This window comes from Cucumis melo, chromosome 2 (assembly GCF_025177605.1).
Source record: "Cucumis melo cultivar AY chromosome 2, USDA_Cmelo_AY_1.0, whole genome shotgun sequence".
In the NCBI taxonomy this organism is placed as follows: Eukaryota; Viridiplantae; Streptophyta; class Magnoliopsida; order Cucurbitales; family Cucurbitaceae; genus Cucumis; species Cucumis melo.
Genome location: NC_066858.1, coordinates 7108066 through 7127923, shown reverse-complemented (window position 1 = coordinate 7127923; position 19858 = coordinate 7108066). Strand labels below are relative to the sequence as shown.

The following is a 19858-nucleotide window of genomic DNA, read 5'->3' as shown; positions in this document are numbered from 1 at the left end:
GATTTAGACCTTTTTGTATACGAGATAGATAGTGACAGATATATATAGATGATGGAGATATATCGAAATGAATATAGATTCAAACCTCTTTATATACAAATCAAATCATCGATCGCGACAGTTCTGTTGAAGTAGTTACTAGGATATAAACGATTGACGAGGAAGATGATGAATGAAAAAGTCTGAGCAAGTTCCTTCACCTTTTTATAGCCCCTTTCATTTTTATGATATTTTTATAATTACGAGTTATTAGAGTTTTTCTAAATGATCGTTTATACTTGTATATACGATAGTTGAAGCTACTTTACATGATCGTCTATATCTAAACTTTTTTGTCATCTTTTATTGTTTTTTACCTTATCGTTTATATATGGTAATATACAGTATCGTGTATGATGATCGTTTTTTATCGTTTATATTTTCATACATGATCAGACACACATATGTAATATCGTTAAAGATAATTTACACGATCATTTATATCTACTACTAGAAAAATGGATTTTAATGACACTACTAATCAAGACATTGTGTCATTAAAAATAAAAAAAGGATGGGGTGGAGTAAAATGTATCATTAAAAATATAAAATGCAGAATTTTTAATAACACATTTTTTGCGTCGTTATTTAATTTTTTTTGACACAAATTTTACGTCGTTAATTAACAACGTAATTTTTGTGTCATTAAAATATTTTTCTTAAAAAAATAATTATTCCCTTTCGTCGGCAACACTTTCCCTTCCTCTCGCAAACACACTCGCAAAAACCCTTCAAATGCTTTGGCTGACGCAGTCTCTCTCTGGCAAACGCTCTCCAATTCGTGAAAGCACAACTTTCCCTCTCTCTCGCAAACGCTCCAGCCGCCGTAGATCTCGACTTTCTCTCTCTCTTGAAAATGCTCTTGGTGTCATTTGAAGGAGCTCACCAAACGCTCGCAAAAACCCTCGCATCCGCTGTGATACACGTTCGCCGTCGAAATCAACCTCTAGCCACTGCTGTCTCTTCCTCTTCCCTATTCATCTTCGTTCGTCGTCTCAAGTTGTTCGATGCTTCTCCTCCCTCATCCGTTTGATGCAAAATCTAGAAAATATCCATGTGAATCCACATAATGCAGAGGTACAAAAACAACTAAATGAGAATCCATTCCTTTTCTCATCCTTTTCAGTTGGGAGAAGCTCTCTTTTTGTGAGTTATTTTGTTCCTGTATAATTGTTAGATGGAGTTTTTGTTTCTTTAAGGAATTGAAAATTTTTAATGGGTAGCTGTAGGAAGAAATCGACAAAACACATCTGGAAGTGCCTTTCAATCGCAATCACAAGTGCGTTTTTTGTTTCCTTTTTCCGATATTTGTGTTTGTTCTACCGTACAAATATTTAATGGGAAATTTGATGGATTTTCTCTTCTGGGTTCTTATTGTTTCTTTTTTATTAGGTTGGTGGTAAAAATTGTGGCTAAAGTGAAAGATGAACATAAGCTATTTGATGAAATGCGAAGGAGAATTTTAAGTTTTAAGAACCACAAGTATTTGTAAGTAGTAGTTGGTTAATGAATAAGCAATCTTAAGGCTGTTTGTATGGATAAAGTAAAACAATTGGGATTGTTATTTCTAATCCAAGGGTTTCTTTTTTAAACAAGGAGCATTTGGAGCATTTTCAAGTTCTTGCAGAACTACAAGTCCCTTACGTAATTGAGCAAGATGATGAGCAAGGACTCTATGTTTTTTTCTTTGATTCGTTTTACCTTCTTATGTTTTTGGTCCTTTTTTTTACTATCGGCCATAAGTTAAGTTCATTGTTTTAGAATTACCTTGGATATTTGAACACAAGCTCAAAATTGATATTTTCCTAAGAGAGAATCTTACGCTTTTCATTATTATTATTACTATTATTTTTAAGAAGTAGAAAACAAGATTTCATTCTTAGCACTAAACAAAATTCTTAAATATAAATTTGAATTTTATGTCCATGGAAATAGTTTATTGGTTGGACCATACGTGCTAAGATTTCTAAATATTAAAATAAAAGGCTCAAGTTAGTCCTGAACGTTAGATTTTCAATTTTGTGTCTATTAGATTTCTTACAGATTTAAAGTTTACCGACTAAATTTGTTATTTAACCATACATAGTATTCTGCATTAATCATTCATTGTTTATGCAAGTGCTGAATTTTTCTTTGAACAGATTCTGAATAGATCATTACACTTTTTCTTGTTTTGATTGAATATACTTTTTGACCAACATTCTGCCGTATTTATCTTCTTATAGAGGTTAACTAACTGTTGCTACATTTGCAGCTGGTCGGTGGAGATGCCGATTGATTTCTATATAAACGGCACAGCTATATCAGTATGTCTTAAATTCCTCATCATTTACCCTTGTTGTTTCGGTGTCTGCACTCAATTAGCCAGTGAACCTATATTTTTAACGAGACCATCAAATTAGACATTAATGAAACTTGTACACAAGGGTAGGTGCAATATATATGAATATCAAAATAACGTTATCGTTTGTTATCGTTTAGCGTTTATTTTTTATCGTTTATATATATTTGGTAATTTACAAGATCGTGTATCAATTGTATATTATTCTACATGATGGCGTCTAATAATCGTTTATTAACATTAATCGGGCGCGCGGACAATTAATCGCACATTTATTAGGGTATTTTTGGTATTTCACATGGTGGGTCTATGGATTTTTCGTTTCTGAAATTGTTCTATAGAGTGTAAATAATTTTCCACTTTGTTATGTTATTGAATAGACCCCTCGTAAATATGTTATCGGTTTGTTAAATTTTTTTATAAAAAAACCCTAAATTCAATTCACTATTTTCTTTTTCTTATTGAGTATTAGTTTGGATTTTTTCTATTAGTTTGATTTGCTTTTTTTCTAAAAGTTTTGTTTAATTTATGGTTGGCAACAATACCGATAAAATCGAAGCTGACATTATCGGAAAATATTGGCATACACGATTGGTATAACTAAGAGGAATTTCCAATGGCATCCCCTAAAAATGGGCTACATTAAAATATACTGAAATCTTGCCCATGTTATATGCATATTGTATGCACAATCTTTCTCTTGTTTTCTAATCCATTTTAGTTTGAATAAAAAGGAACACACACAAGTTCCATTGGTTTACCTTGCTTCTAACTAAATCTATTGAATTTATTTTGTATACAAAGTTTGACTTGCAAACTAAAAATGTTTTTCAATTATTCAATAACTAAAATACTTCTAAAATTTTGTAATCTAAAAAAGAAATACAATTGAGATTGAGAATATGTTTTCGTTTAAAAGAGTCAAAGCTTGATTATTACGATGCTTAATGAATTAATTAACCTCCTTAATCTATATACACTCGATTATATGTGATCAATATATCCAATATTAAATGATAGAACAAATTAAAAGTGAGATTCAATCATTTGACATAACATTTTTTCCATTAGAAAATAGTTTTATACTCTATCTCTATATTAATTGTAATATTAAAAAATGGTTTTTAGAAAACACTTTTTTTTTGACAAATTTGTTGTCCCTGTTTAATTTGGACATGTTTATAAGTGGTTTTAGAATGGTTGAAATTGTTTTCTCTACGATTTCAAAATCATTATAAAATATTTTTTTAATCATTCAAATTAATTTCGATAGTATTATAATTATATTGATTTTAAAAGTCTAAAATTATATATAAATATTTAAATAGCAAAAATGATTTTAACAATTTCAACGTGAATTCCAATATACTTATTGTCATGGATCTGTGTGCTATGTATAGATCGTTGGGGTTTGATAGAGATTAAAATTGGACACCATACAACAAGTTTTATTTCAATCCACTAAAATAACGAGTAATAGATAGGTAAGTGTAATAAAAATCATTCACCTTTAAAATAGCAATAAAATGGTCGACACTAGTAGATTAATTAATGTTGATCAAAGGTGCTAAACTAATTAAACAAAAATCTAGAAAACTCGATGTTGACTCTGGAAACGAACACGCCCCATAGTGGGTTGCTACTTGCTAGTACCATAACCTCAACCTTGGAACTTCAATTCTTATCTATGCTAAGACAGGTAACATATCCCTAGCTAACCCTAGAGGACCTTATAATATAATTATAAAATTATATATTACATAGTTCTAAGACCTGTCTACAAACAACTTGATGGCTGAACTAAACCAGCAGCACTTCCTTCAGCATGACTACATGAAGCTTCAGCTGCTTCATTCTTATAACTCAACTCCACATCCTCCAAAGTTATGTCATTGCATGGAAATTTCGAGCTACAATCGAATTTCATCGCAACTTGCGTCGCTGATGTTCCGTGTATGTTTCGATATGTCACATCGCTGATTTTAACTCCAGAATCCTAATTATACAAAAAGAATAAATAAGATAAGAAATATTCTATAGAAAAAAAAAAGTTGTGATTAGATAACTAAATTGCTTGCATAAACATGCATTGAAAAAAAAACTTTTTTAAAACGGAAATCCATACTGACCTGTCCAGGACAACCTTTGTTGTCGGGGCAATAATTTTGATCAATAATGATAGGATTTTCCACATTGACCATTACAATGTCTTGAAAGATAACGCTTCTTGCAAATCCATTGCTCGGCTTTCCCCATGTTTTAATTCTGACCCCATTTTGTGTGTTTGTGAATGTAGCAGATTTAACTGTTACATTCTCAACACCATCTTCTTGCACTTCTCTTCCTAAACTCCCAATGCTGATAACCAAATAAAAGTTATATCTTAGCTTTAATTGTCAAGGTTAAACTTTTATTAATTTTTTTCAATTGAGTACCTGATTCCATGTCCAGGTCCACAAGCAACATTCTCAATCCACAAGTTCGACGTGCCAGGACCTATTGAAATGCAATCGTCGCCCGTGCCAATTATAGAGTTGAGGATAGTAACCGTTGAGGATAATGCTACGTGAATGCCGTCGGTGTTTGGGCTATTACCAGCAGCTGATATCTTCAGTCCTTGTGCTTTCACATTTTGACAACCATTGATTACTATGTGGAACATTTGACTATTTAGTGACGTTAAGCCACTAACCATTATATTCTTTGAATTGGAAAATTCCAACGACTGCACCAGAGGAGGAAAAAATAATATTTGACAATGTTTTATAATTAGAAAGAAAATCTCCGTGGAAGGAAATAAATAAAAATGGTAACTTACGTAAAAAAAACATGGGCTAAAATATATATGGTTCAATTTTAGTCCACTAATCGCTGCTCAAAGTCTTTTTCATTTTTTTAAATAAACTAAATTTTTATATAAAAAATTGTAATATGTCATATGTGTATAAATTAAAAGTACATAGTTAAAATTGGAGACTAAATAATATTTGGACAAATTTAATTTACCGTGGCTCCGGAGGGGCAAGAGCTTTTGGAATTCTTGCAAGCCCATAATCCAAATCCTTGGGCATCAAGAACGCCACCAAACACGTTAACACCATCAACACGTTTAAAAGTGATCCAATTTCCTGAATTTGCAATCACAGCATAGTTTGATGGAGCCAAAAGCGTCCCATCAATTCGTATAGTGATATCATTATTATTGCAAGGCCCTTCAAATGCTATACTTTTCACATAGAATCTCCCTTTTGGAACATAAATGGACACGGCTGTCGTTGCACGACATGCACTAGCCCAAGCTTCCTCGAACGCCTGCGATGAGTCGGTTCCGATGTTGGGTTTTGCACCGAAATCGACTACGTTAAAGGTGGAAGCCGAGGCCAAAGTGAGGAAGAGGAAAAGAATGAATAAGGTTTTGTGAAGAGCCATAATAAAGTGAGACGAAAGAGTTGAGAATGTGGGTGTGTTGTGGTGGGGAAATTGGATGGGTTTTGAGGGGTTTATATAGACTACAGAGGGGGGGAGAAATATAACTAATTCCTTTGTTGGAAAATTTAGGTCTAAAAGGATGTTTCTCTTATGCTTTTTTAAAATTTAAAAAAAAAAAAAAAAAAAAAAAAAAAAAAAAAAAAAAAACTTCGAAAATTGAGGATTGATTGAAAAGGAGTTTTCTTTATTTATGGCTTTAATCACTGAATGTGGGCAAATGAAATGACCAATATGGCCTCACATGTTTTCTTTCTTTCTTTTTTCGTTTTGGAGGAAAAAAAATGTTGAACCCTTACGCAATGTGTGCCTTAATTCCTTCTCATTATGTCAAAATAATTTGAAGTTTAGGGTTCTTCAAAATAAAACAAATAAATTAAAATAATATATATAGATTTTGAAGATAAACAACTCAAAAGGAAAAATAAAAAATAATAATAAAGCACTCAGGATAAGGAGTTTGAATGATGGTAAATTCTTGGCCCTTTTAAAGCTTTCCGTGTAGTATGTTGAGTCGAAAAAAATAAAAATAATTGAGGTAAAATGACATAAACTATGGTGTTTGTAACAACTATACTTCTAAATTTGTAATTTGATCCATCATTATTGTCGAACTATATGGTTTATTATAATTACAAATCTTCTATTTCCTTCGATTTATCATTTTATGATTTGTTAATTATTGGTTGAAATCAACTATTCCTATGTAAGTATTTTATTAATATTTTCTTTAAATTAAAATAATTGATTTTTTTCATCAATGTTTTAATCGTCGATTTCAAATATTTTTTATTGCAACAATAAACCAAACCAATGGAAACGGATATGTACTGTTTGATATGCAAATTAAAGAAAAGCTGAAAAGATATGTCTGACAATGTCTTCAAGCCTCTTTTGGTAATCTCTTCTTTAAGGAAGACGACGTCACCCGACTTTGTCTGAATGACCTGGATTGATCTGACCATGCAACTACTGCTGATTCTCCGGGATAGGATGCATCCAGGGACTTACTTTCGGCTTCCCCGCCATCAATTGCTCAAGCATTCTATCTCGTTGATTCTGTTGGTCGCAGTAAGAATTCCTGATCGTAAACAATCTTCGCTAACTGCGTTGGCCTGCGGTTGGTCACGCCGCTTCAGTCACCTGTCATCTTCATCACCTCCCCTTCAATCGAAGATTACCTAAATTGACGATTACATTGATAGACTGGATTGGAAGACAAATTCTTTTTTTTTTTTAATTGCTAAACTAAACCAAATCGAATGTGTGTATTTATATTAGAAAATAAATCCTAACAATTAATATTAATTATATTCAATATTAATTATATATTATGGTGCATTTATATTTGTTATTTAGAAAAAGGACTAATAATTATTATAGACATCGTAGGTTTGGTATCGAGAAAAGTGTTAACAAAAGATGTCTAATTTTAATCTATAAAATAAAGAAATTATATAGACCCAATTCTGGTATGAAAATAGCAAAATTGCTCAATCCAGAATATTTAGAACAAAACAAAGAATAGTCAAAATAACACATGAAAGTCAATGGTATGGGTTATTTATTTATAAAACCGATTAATTTAATTTAGTTCTCTTCGTTGCTCTCAAATTAAAAAAGTGAAACCAACTTTTAATCGTATCTAAACCTATATCAATAATATACGATATGTTGATATTTGAATTTTGTAACTTACATTAAAACATCACTAATGAAGTATAAAATATAATTTTAGTAATTTTAATAAAATTTTATTTTTTTTTCATTACTTCTATTCATTTGGTTGATTTTCTTTTTAAACTCTAAAGTGGTCATTCGCGAATAGACTTTTCTTTCTCTTTCGTTATAGTTAGTGATCTTTTGGGGAGGGGGTTTAATAGTCCTACATGTGTTGCATGTTACTATAAGGATAATACTTAAAAAGTGTATTTCAAGCATCGTCTATTTTTATGTTTTTTTTTTTCACCACACATCTAAAATATTTTTTAAAAAAGAAAAATAAATTGCTATATAGCAAGTTATGATGGAACATTTTAACAGAATACATGTAGATGATCTTTAATAGACATTAGATATTTTTTTTAGAATATTTTAATATTTTTCATGCGAATTGCAAAAAATTATATATAAAAATGGGTGAGGTCTCAAACGCAGTCAAATATTATAAACTTGATACATTATTTATGTTCTTAGAAAATAATTTTATTTTCATTTCCTTTTCATATTTTACATATAATATAATTTCTCAATATATATTTGTACATAATATCTTTCTCATATCTTTCAAATTAGATAGAATTGTAATATTTTGATTATTGTATTTTTATTTCGTAAGAATTCTATTCTCCATTCTTAATTCTTGCAATTCAATACTTTCTGTTGCTCCAATTTGTGTGATGATGCACAATTGCTCCAATCCCCCATACTTTCTGTTGCCTTCAACACACACAGCATTTCATCATCATCATCATCATCATCATCATCATCATCATCATCATCATCATGCTTTCAACCTCTCCCTTTTCATCCATTATTTCCTTTAATATTTTTTTCAATTTCTCCATATTTCAAATATTTGTGCTATCTTCCCCAATTTTATTTTATTATTTATTATTATACTTTTATTATTATTATTATTATTATTATTATTATTATTATTATTATTATTATTATTTATAACTATTATACTTATACTTAGCTTGATTAACAAGCTACTTTTGCAAATCATCCCAAATATTCTTTTAAATTATGGTTGATTTTAGATCAAAGATATACTAATAATATCAAACATTAATGATAGAAGTGACAGAGTCTAAAAAATAATAAGATATAGGTGAAGAATACCATCTTAAAACGAAAATACTTCTACAAGAGAGGATTGACTTGAACAATGTCCAATTCAATCAAATAAACAGCAAATAACATGTTCCCTTACATGGCTCAACTCAAAGCACATGATTGTCCAGGTCAACCCTAGCCAAATGTCAAATTATGTTCTAGTGAGTTAAATCATTATCTAACATCAACTATGAAATTGACTGATAGAACCAAGATTTGAATGGTTCTTAGTTAACTTGAAATTATTCTAATAATATAATTTCATACAAGAGGACGAAAATTCATATTATAAAAAATTGAAAAGTAAAGAAACTGCAAATATGTAGATACAATATATTAATTAATTATAAAAATTTAAAATTACTTTCAAAATCATAAATACTATAAAGTTATTTAAAAAAAAAAAAACAGATATTTTTTATATAATTTTGGAAGAGGTATTTTCATGGAAAGGAGTATTTGACATGGAATTTTGAAACATTATTATGAGATAAATTGAAAAAGACTATCATATTATATATGACAGACTCAAAGAGTGTAAAATCAATTTGGTTTAGTTTGAAAAATTTGGAATTGGATAAAAAGAAAAGAGAGAGTACGGGGAGGGGGTAGGACTGTCATTTGAGAAAGTGGAACAAATAAGGAGAGGAAAAAATGGAAGAAAATAGAACGGAAAATGTGGAAGGGCGCAAGAGGTGGAGGATAAAACGGAGAAGAAATTACTAATTTTGTCCTTTTCACATTACGACATGTCGTCTCCTCTTCCACCTAATCCTTAGGCAATAACCATTGTATTCTACCCATATGCAAATGCATTTTACACTCCTCATTTCTTTTTTTAAAAAAAGAGAGAATGAATGTTTTAAAAAAGAGTTCAATCAACAAAAAGTTTCAGAAAATGGAGAGAATAGCTCAAAGTCAAGAGACAATGGAGTTCTTAATAAGGGCGTACATCAATCGAATTAGAAGTAAATCAAGGACTAATCCAAAGACCTTGAATCAGTAAAAATTGAACTCTGTCAGTTAAACGTCCATGGACCAACTCAACCCGACCCGACCTAACTTCCTGGTTAGGTCACCAAGTTGCTTTTTTTTTTTCATAATTTAGAATATTTTTCATTCTTTCCTTTTCTACTAAAATTGAAATTTGCACTAAACAAATGTCATATTTATGTAAATGATCTAAATATGTTATATTAATTTTTAAAAAATTTTATAATCAAACAAACAAGTGAAGTCCAAGTGTTTTTTACCTCAAATAAATGAAACCTAAATTTGTGTAAAATGCATGACTACATACAAATCCATTCAAAATAAGAAATGAAAAACATTCAAAAGTATTCTAGGCAAAGTTTAAGTCTACATTCAAATTCATTCGTTATAATAATAATTATTATTATTCATATTACTACTCTACTAGTAAATGGGTTTTTTAAAAAAAAAATATAAAAGACCAGTAAAATATTTACACTCTATAGAATAATTTTGAAAACGAAAAAAGTTCACATGGACAGTGTATATCGCCATCTACCAAAGAAGGTAAGTAGCAAGGATATGGCTAACACGCGAGGAGGAGCTTGGAGACAAACTCCACCTTGGTGAGATAACTTCCATCATTTATGTCTCCAAAGGAGAACAAGTATGGGTATTAGGTGTCTAGAGGTTGTCACCCTTAAATGAGAAGCTCTATAAGTCTTGTAAGTGAAGCGTTCTAGGTATAACTAGTTTAAGACAGCTTGGTCATTTGGATCCCGAGAGGTGAGCAAGTGTGACGTTTGAAGACACCAAGAGGTGCTCGCCTTCGTCATAAGCTGGTCAACTTAGTTATATCGCATCAAGATTCTCTTATTGCTTAATCGCCTGGTAATGCACAGACTTTCCTTCACCCCCTTCTTTTATACAAGTTAGTTCACAATTTCATCTCGCATCCATCTTAATTTTTCTTTACAGATTCTCTAGTGTAGATAAGTAGACAGAGTTAAATTTACATTCTTTCACACTGTATAGGTTATTCATTTTATATTGCCTAAACCCCTAGTGAATCCTAGATCTAAGTTTTGATATCAATTCTCTGTGTTCAACTCTGGATCACTCATATAAACCTATTGTTTCGCTCACACTTGGACAAGCAACAGAAAAATTTGCACTCAACGAGGACTTAGAAGTTACATGATGAAGAGATACATAGAGAGTATCTATGCAATGACCATGATTAATGACTCTTCAAGTAGATTTAAATACCAACGTAAGCAACAACATGATTCTCTTAAGCTCCAAAGCTAAATTAGCTGGCAACAAGTCTAAGTTTTTGGTACCGTTGGGTTGGCACGACAAGCAGTCGTCTCTACTAATTTGGAGAAATCAATCCACTATGCACAAGCTATTATAGGAGTACGAATATCCTCTCGTAATCCTTCTTCAAATCGCTTGCACCTTTCATCCTCATCCTCAATCACACTAGTGGCGTACTTAGATAGTTCTCTATACTTCTTCTTATATTCAGCAATAGTCATTGAGCTCTTAGTGAGCTTCAAGAACCTTACACAGTAACAACCTCCACCCAATCCAACCCAGTGAGTGGAAAATTTTTAGAAGTAAAAGCTCGTAAAACATGCTCTAAAAAATGTGTAAATATGCATCGATAATGAAATAATAATTAAAACGTTATCATCACATAATACTATAAATCAAAAGTAATGCCTACAAACCTGTACTCAATCCAACCATGGTAGAATATTAAATAAATGACCCAAAATAGTCCACACGTGACCCATATCCACATGGAAAAACAGAACCAAACTGAGCTCATGCATATTTAGTACCTTCTACAGTAACAACCTTGATTCAACCATGCTCATATGTGCACATAGACCCACCGACCATCGGTTAGCTATTCTAAAATTCAAATCTAGCATTAAAATATAATATGTAATGTTAAAATCAAGCATAAACTTAATGGGTATTCCAAATGACCTAAAAAGACAACCTCGAACCTTGAGAATCTTACTCTAAGTGGTGGATTTGAAAGAAACATGGACACCGTGGCTAACTTGATCTTCGGTTGGTTGGGTGATGGCGTGACATTTTAAGATATGGTACAAGGTAAGCAGGACAACAATGGCACGGTGGCAATGATGGTGTTCACGGGACGTCAATGAGCGGATGTGCAACTTAGCAATGGTGATGGAGAGGGATGGTGAGCGGAAGAGAATGACAGAGAGATAGGGAGAGATGACAACGAGAGGAAGGAGCCGATGAAGGGAAAAGATTCGAGAAGAGGGGTTACGTGCTCGAAAGAATTTCCCGATTTCTTTCTTTTTAAAAAAGTAATAATAAATAGAAAATGACCATAATGCCCCTTCCTTCAAATTAAACTCACTTTTTACCCTTATCTTCATTCTTTTTGAATACCTAATAAAGTTTCCAAATCATTACCAAAATAAAATTGATTCTAAAATTTTCTCATCAAAATGATTCAACCCATAAAGAATTTACAATTGGATTCTACTTGTTTTTCACAACTTAGGAAAAATTAATATAATTAAAAGGAGAATAAAATGAGAGCTTACATCTACGGCCCTTGACTTGGGTGTCGCGACACTTCGTGTTTTTATGGGTATTGCCTTCAAGTGCCATCCTTTGGTATTGTGGCGCTTTTCTTTTGATTATTTAAAAAATGCCACTCTAACGTTTCTTGGTCCGTTCTTGCTTGCTTTAGCTTCACTTTGAGTGATTTTCATTGTGTTGGGCTCGTTGTGATGTCTAGATCAATATTTCCTATAAAATAGGAGATCTATTGAACAAGTAATTAAATAGAGGATAGTTAAGTTACAAAAAGTAAGTCAAATATAGCCCCAACAACTAAATGAAAGCGCAAAACATACCCAACTAAAACTATAACATTTTGAAACTCATAAAAAATTTATATTAAAATAAAAGAGTTAGTGGAGAAGTATATGATTGTTTATTTCCATACTTTATAAAAATGTATATTCCATACAATGAACAAAAAGATCTTATGACAATGTCTAGCTTTGATTAACTAAAGGTCCTAATTATCATTCCATGAACCAACCTTAACGACAAAAAAGTAATCATCAATGTAACTAGAAATCTAATGAATAATACACAACAAAAGAAGAGATGTGATAGCCCAAAAGAGGGTTAATTAGGTGGGAGAGACGTGAAATTATGTTTCATTCCTAAAAAGGAGTTTTTCTATTTGGTAATTCATTTCCTTGGACAATTATACTTCCCATCATTGTCCAACACTCCTCCTCCTCCTCATATATCAATTACATTTCCCAACGTCACTTCATATTTACCTCTTCTATCTTAAGTGAGCCATATTTTGGTCAATGTCTAACCACTTTTAAACTCAACTTCCTAACTAATTTCATGAAAAAAACACTTACACCACTATTATTCAAGATATATACACTTGGTGATCGAACGCACATTTATAACCTAACACGTCATGTCAATTTCTTTTATGAACCACACATTATTCTTAAATGTTACTGCTATCATATTTGTAGTGTACGATGAAAATTAGGTAGTATGGAAAATTCTCCCTTACTCTGTAGTATTAAATAAATTCTCATATGTTTTGCATCCTCCAAATTATCCTATAATAGTTTGTCATGCAGCAAACTATTCCTTTATATATTTTTAAATGTTATTTTTGTTGCCTGGTTAGTTTAAAGGAAAATGCACACATTTATTTAAGAAACGCAAGCAAACCAAAATTATTGACAAATATAGCACAATAATTCGGTGTAGTCATGGCTCTACCTATTTGTGCCTATATCCCATTCGTTTATCACATGGTAATAAATTAATAATCTAACTTTTTTTTTTTGTAAAATGTAAAAAGTTCTTAAAATAACAGTTACTAATTAGATAACTCGTGGACTACACAAAGGTATTTATAGCCTAGGCTAGGCTACATCCTTTGCAAAATAATAGCAAAATTGAGATATCCAAACTTTCATAGTCAATCATCGACATACTATATCACTGGCAGTAGTCTACTGACCGGTAAACTACCTCATTGATAGAATTTGCTTTATTTTAAAATTTTGTAATGGACTTGATTATTAACATTAAAAATATTACTCATTACCTTTATCCTTCTATGATCCTTCTATGTATATTAGTTGGGCTGCACCTAAAGATTTATTTTTTATGTTTTCCTACAAATTTTTTATGAAGGCATATTTATAAACTAAGTTGGGACCGAGAAAATAGTTGTAAATTGGCCAACATGCAAGTATTTTGTCTTATTATGAGTTTATAAATATGCCTTCACAGCCCTTTTTATTTTTCCCATACTTTGGCAAAAGACTATCCCTTTGTAGATTTTTAAGATTTGAAATGATGGTTGTTGTTATAATTTTCCTTGCTCTTCTGTTAAAGAAGCACGCCTTGACTGCTGCTGCTGGTGGATTGACGTTTGATATCGTCAATCTTGGAGCCAAGCCGGATGGTAAGACCGATGCCTCTCATGCGTTGCAGTCTGCATGGGCTCGTGCATGCTCCTCTACAGTTGCGTCTACCGTTTATGTGCCCAAAGGAAGATTCTACGTTCAAAGTGGTAACTTTATTGGACCTTGTAACTATAATTCTATCACCTTTCTCATCAACGGCACACTTGTGGCTTCTTCGAATTTTAAGGTTCTGGCCAAATCAAGAACCTGGATTTCTTTCTCACGTATAAATGCACTTTCCATTTATGGTGGCATTCTTGATGGCCAAGGAACTACCTTGTGGGCTTGCAAAAACTCAGGGATCAACACTTGCTCTCTTGGCGCAACAGTATGCAAATTTAAATAAAATTTGAATATTCCTTTTTAGGGTTTTATCTATCATTAATAATAATCAATGTTGTTTTGTTTGTTTTCTAATTTCCAGACGTTGGAAGTTTCAGATTCACAGAATATATTGATCAATGGATTATCTTCAGTTAACAGCCAAATGTATCACATTGTTGTGTATGACTGTCAAGACGTGAAGATTCAAGGAGTGAAAGTCTTAGCTGCCAGCAATAGCCCCAACACTGATGGCATTCATGTGGAGAGATCATCAAATGTTACCATTCTCAATTCAAACATTCGCACCGGGGACGACTGCATCTCAATTGGCCCTGGGACTTCCCATTTATGGATGGAAAGACTTGCATGTGGACCTGGACATGGAATCAGGTAAGCTATAGGGATAAATGACAAAAAAAAAAAAAAAAAAAAATCAAATGAGTGTCTCTCATAATAATCCTTTATACTTGATTTTTAAGAGGTATTCTTACAAATTTTAATTAAATTGTAAATAACATTTTACGGGTGTTAATGTTATCTTTGCACTTACAATGACAAAGTGAGTGGGAATGTGAAATTTGTGTTGTAGCATTGGGAGTTTGGGGAAATGGTGGGAAGAGGCTGGAGTGGAAAATGTGACATTAAAAACAGCTCATTTCAACGGAACAATGAATGGAGTGAGGATTAAATCTTGGGGAAGGCCCAGCAATGGGTTTGCAAAGAACATTCTTTTTCAACACATTGTTTTTGACAATGTCAACAACCCTCTCATCATTGATCAAAATTACTGCCCACATAACCAAGGCTGCCCCGGTCAGGTAACCATTTCCTCATTCATTCCGATCATAAATGTTCAAACCATATATCAAAAGAAATTTAATGCATTCTTTAATTCTTTATCAAATTCTTAAATCATAATTTTTTGGTGAAAATTTTTTATTTTTCTTATTTAAATATTTTGTTTATGTTAGAGGTAACATACATGATAGTGCATAAACATATCGGATCCAAGTATTACTTATATATATTATATATATGTATGAATGTATGGTGTTAATTTTTAAAAAAAAATCACGTGTTAAGAAATATAATATATAATTGTACAAAATTATAAATGTAATTAACTACTCGTCTTTAAATTTAGATGTTTATGGACTTTATTATACGTTATAAAAGTTTTCAAAAACTGAATTGTAACTCAACTTTATTTTATGCTTCAAAGTTTCCATTCAAGATTATTTCAAGATATTAAAAACAATTCCACCTCATGTAATAGTAATTACTTTTACTACATAACTTCAAAATTAGTTGTTTACTATAATTTGCTTCAAAGTTTTTTTGGAGATTTCATTTTCTTTCTTTCTTTTCCATCGTTATTATTTCAAACTGTTGTAACAGTAATATATATACATATAATATGAATATATTAGGCTTCTGGAGTAAAGATTAGTAATGTAAGATATGAAGACATCCATGGAACGTCAGCTACTGAAGTAGGTATAAACTTTGAGTGTAGCCCTGCAAGGCCATGCAACGAAATAAGATTGAAAGATGTAAAGTTGATATTCAAGGATCAAATTGCCCAAGCATCGTGTGAATATGCAACAGGAACTACCTTGGGTCTAGTTCAACCTTCTAATTGCTTAGTATAGCAAATGTAATTCACTTTAGGTTCAACAATATCAGTATTGGGCATTGAATGTAATTTCATATCTAGAATTGGAAAGATGTAAGGTGTTAGAATCAATTCCTCACTATATTCATTTTGACCAAAATAAGCTTTAAAATAATATATGAGGTCTATGTCACTTATGTATCTTATCATTACCTTCTCATGTTTTATATACTTTTAAATGTCTAAATTATACTACGCTTCATTTAATTATTTCGATAAATTCTAATTTTGAGCCTTCGTTAGTTTGAGGAACTAATGAATTTTTTATCAAATTTAGTAAATCTAAAAGCTCGATTAAGTACGCTTGTTTGCTTGAACCGTTACTATATCACTTTCACAAAGTTACTTGAATTTTTGATAGCTTTATTAGGATCAATCTAACGGGGAATCTAATAGAAAATTAATCAATTAAAAACAACAATAGTACGCAAAAAGCGAGTTGAACTATTTTAACGTAGATAAATTATTCAAGACGGGAAGTATAAGCAACAATACTTGTAGATTCAACTCAAAATCTTCACAACAATAAAAAATAATCAATCTTTTCTCCAAGTCCCTGTTTTAGCATCACTAATGTAGCATTGCTCATTTCAACACATAAAAAATCTAATGGGGTGAGCATACAAATATGTACGAGTAAGTTAGCCCACATTTAAATGACCATCAAACAACATACAAAGCAATCACGAAATACACAACTATACCAATTGTACACATGCTCTCTATACAAGAACGACAAAAAATATCAATTACAACTTACTAAACTTGTGAATTATCCTCTGCTAATGATAATAATCAACCTCGTTAATTCTTATCCTTGAGTCTATTTTCTTTGAACGAATCTTCCAACACTGCCTACCCTCACTCGTTTTAATTCCTTGCATTTTACTTTTGCACTATTTATTTCTGTTTATTGTTTGATTAATAAAATCAACCCCATGTTACCAATGAATCCAATTTTTATTTTGTTCCCACTGGCCCACAAGCTTGTAAGGGTTCAAAATATATCATTTTGAATCAGATCTTGGAAGCTTATGATTTTAACCAATATAGACGAAAATTGTGTTAGTAATTATATAATATGAAAAAGCATATAGCATTTTGCACATCTGAAGGACATCCTAGAAGTTGAATGATTTTAAAAAAAGAAAATAAGATAATGACTTTGTACATTGTGATTGGATACAAAAATAAAGAAAAAGATCTAATGAAAAACAAAAACTATAATTAAATTAGGGAGTCATTCCTATGGAGGCCTTAGCACTCCACTGTATCCTTTTAGAAAACCGTGACCATATTTTAGATCTTAATAAATATTTGAAATAATGTCTTACTTTATCCCTTATTCTTCCATTATTTGAAATCATGATTTCATAAATTAAGTGAAAACATTCTATCAATTAAGTCATACTAGAATGTTGAAAAAAAAATCTACATCTCAAATTTCTCAAATTCGTCACATGGTTTAGTCTTTTAGTGATAGATAAAAAAATATCACCACACCACAAAATATAAATCATTGGAAGTCAAGAATAAACAACGTCCACCACAACAAACTGTAAAACTACAAAATGGAAGTTTGGGATAAACCAACAATACCACGATAAATGAAACAAAGATGTAATTGTTATATGTGGTTCACGTATGCACATACGTTTGCTAATGAATGATCATTTGGATATGTCATTTATTTTTAAAAATTATTTACTTTCTCACATAACTTTGTAATGTAATTCAACATTTTGTGTTGACTTGAACCATTAAATAAATAGAAAAGACGTTATTTGACTCAATAACTCAAAATTCAATGGAGGAAAATAATTTCTCAAAACTATTCAAGCATGTCTTTAAAATCATTCTAAGAGGCTATGGACACAAAAGAAAATAAAACAAAACCAATTAATTTCCATATGTAGATATAGTGTAATTTTCAACATAGAGTCTAAAAATCTAAATAATAAGAATAAGAATAAGTATAAGCACTAGTAAAGAAAATCATAAACAATGATCGTGTATCTCAAACAAGAAAGTCTAAATCCTACTAATCCACTACCTATCCATCTCTATATCGGTAAAAGAAGGTAGATGACATACATTTCAACTCGATATTCCACCTAGTTCATGATAACACACTCCTTTACTGTAACAACTCAAGCATCAGTCTCAGGTAGTAATTCAAGTAATGTTTTCACACAGAGGCATAACAAAGCAAAATTCCAAACCATAAGCAAGTAATTGGATTCCAAATTACGAATAGAAAACAAAGCAAGTTGAATTCAGGAGAAGAAACTTAGAACCAAACAAACAATAGATCTATATCACTAATTAACCAAGTTAAACAACAAATACAACCAAGTTACAATACCAAAAAACTGAAACAAGAAGTAGAAGATTATTTAGAGAAGATTTCATCTCATTTTCTATCATCCCTAAACATTCAAATCCTTTTACTGAAAATTTATCATATAGAGAGGAGTGGGGTGTAAGCTCATTCATATATAATAAAGGTGAAATTCAAGGCTTTCTTCACAATGTGAAGTTGGTGTCCAATATATAGATAGAATGTATAAATAAACCAATTATAACCCAACAACAAAGAAGAAGGGGGAGGGGTTGCCAAGATACCATTAAATGAGAAAAGTGTGTTTGATCATCAACATGATTTTTGCTAAAAAAAACGGAAAGTTAAAAGGCTGGAAACACAATTCAACAAAAGGATCTATCAAATTACACAAGCATTCTTTGCGTTCTTAAGATGATGCCAGGAGTTTAGTTGCCCACTCTATATCCCTGGTAATGAGCAAATTAGATCTAGCCAGAAGAGGTGCAACTCGGATCACAAACAAAATGACATTTAATCAACCCAGTCTGCAATAATGGATAACATTCTTAAAAACTCAAGAGAATGATCAAAGAACAACATCATTTAAAAAATGGCAACAAACCTTAGGAGAAAGAAGAAAAGAATTGAATGTCTTCTGTCTTTGAAGACATTAAACATGCAATCTTAAGAGGCTAGTTGAAGAATTTATGGCTTTATATGATATCCAAATTCTACCAACCATTTAAATGTTATTGATTAAGTGTAAGTTCACACCTGAATGCTAAAATTTCCACGAATTCTATGTTGACCTACGCAAACATAAACCTAGATACTATAGAATAATGCAATAGAGCAAGGATTCTGAAAACAAAAATTCACTTCCTATCTAAGTGCATCAATAGTTTCAAAAAGAAATCAAACCCATACTAGACTAAAGCAAGAAAAGAAATGTGAACTTATGATCAATAACATAATACAAGTTCATTACTTTACCAATGCATTGAACAGCTCGGGTTTAAAAAACACACTACAAGATACTTCAAACATCCAAAATAGTCAGATATTTAGTGCAAGTTCCTTAAAAAGGAAAAAAAGATCATGGAGGCATTATAAGAAAATAATACCACAAACAAGAGTAGAAAGAAAGAAGCAACACAAAAGAATCATAAAAAAAGCCAATCTTATTAAGTTAAAATGTAAGAGATTTTGATAGAGTCTAAAAGAGGTTAACTTCTAACTTCTCATTCTTAAATTCTCCTACTTGATGAAAGCTAATAGGAAGAACAAAAAAAAAACTTAAAAATGAAAGAACAAAGAAATGAGGAGATAGTAGCCTCGTG

The 19858-nt window shown here is 31.3% G+C and overlaps 3 protein-coding genes and 1 long non-coding RNA gene across 11 annotated transcripts; 2 read left to right on the top strand and 2 right to left on the bottom strand.

Moving 5' to 3' along the window:
• The first annotated feature begins 732 nt into the window (after positions 1-732).
• On the top strand, positions 733-2589 carry LOC127148274 (uncharacterized). 8 transcript variants are annotated; one of them, XR_007819150.1, is made up of 5 exons: positions 733-1116; positions 1263-1318; positions 1432-1527; positions 1639-1683; positions 2294-2589. XR_007819150.1 is itself a non-coding variant. In XM_051081725.1 (5 exons), exons 1-5 carry the CDS (start codon positions 1072-1074, stop codon positions 2439-2441), a joined length of 387 nt encoding a protein of 128 aa, XP_050937682.1. In that variant the 5' UTR covers positions 733-1071; the 3' UTR covers positions 2442-2589. The 8 variants fall into 8 exon arrangements, 5 of the variants coding, with proteins under 5 accessions (XP_050937682.1, XP_050937681.1, XP_050937680.1 ...); XR_007819149.1 differs by having other exon boundaries at positions 1636-1683; XR_007819151.1 differs by having other exon boundaries at positions 733-1185; positions 1636-1683.
• Positions 2590-3865: 1276 nt separating this feature from the next.
• LOC127148266 (polygalacturonase-like) lies at positions 3866-5850 on the bottom strand. Its single transcript, XM_051081703.1, has 4 exons — positions 5387-5850; positions 4816-5105; positions 4510-4738; positions 3866-4376 (listed from the first exon to the last, which is right to left on the bottom strand). Exons 1-4 carry the CDS (start codon positions 5807-5809, stop codon positions 4158-4160), a joined length of 1161 nt encoding a protein of 386 aa, XP_050937660.1. The 5' UTR covers positions 5810-5850; the 3' UTR covers positions 3866-4157.
• A 4369-nt stretch (positions 5851-10219) lies between these two features.
• LOC127148278 (uncharacterized) lies at positions 10220-12474 on the bottom strand. Its single transcript, XR_007819162.1, has 3 exons — positions 12277-12474; positions 11701-12118; positions 10220-11615 (listed from the first exon to the last, which is right to left on the bottom strand). It is a non-coding gene; the product is annotated as an uncharacterized LOC127148278 (long non-coding RNA).
• A 1133-nt stretch (positions 12475-13607) lies between these two features.
• LOC127148261 (polygalacturonase-like) lies at positions 13608-16328 on the top strand. The gene is made up of 4 exons (XM_051081697.1): positions 13608-14524; positions 14621-14910; positions 15110-15338; positions 15951-16328. The coding sequence occupies exons 1-4, from the start codon at positions 14009-14011 to the stop codon at positions 16170-16172; spliced, it is 1257 nt and encodes a 418-aa protein (XP_050937654.1). The 5' UTR covers positions 13608-14008; the 3' UTR covers positions 16173-16328.
• Positions 16329-19858: the final 3530 nt, after the last annotated feature.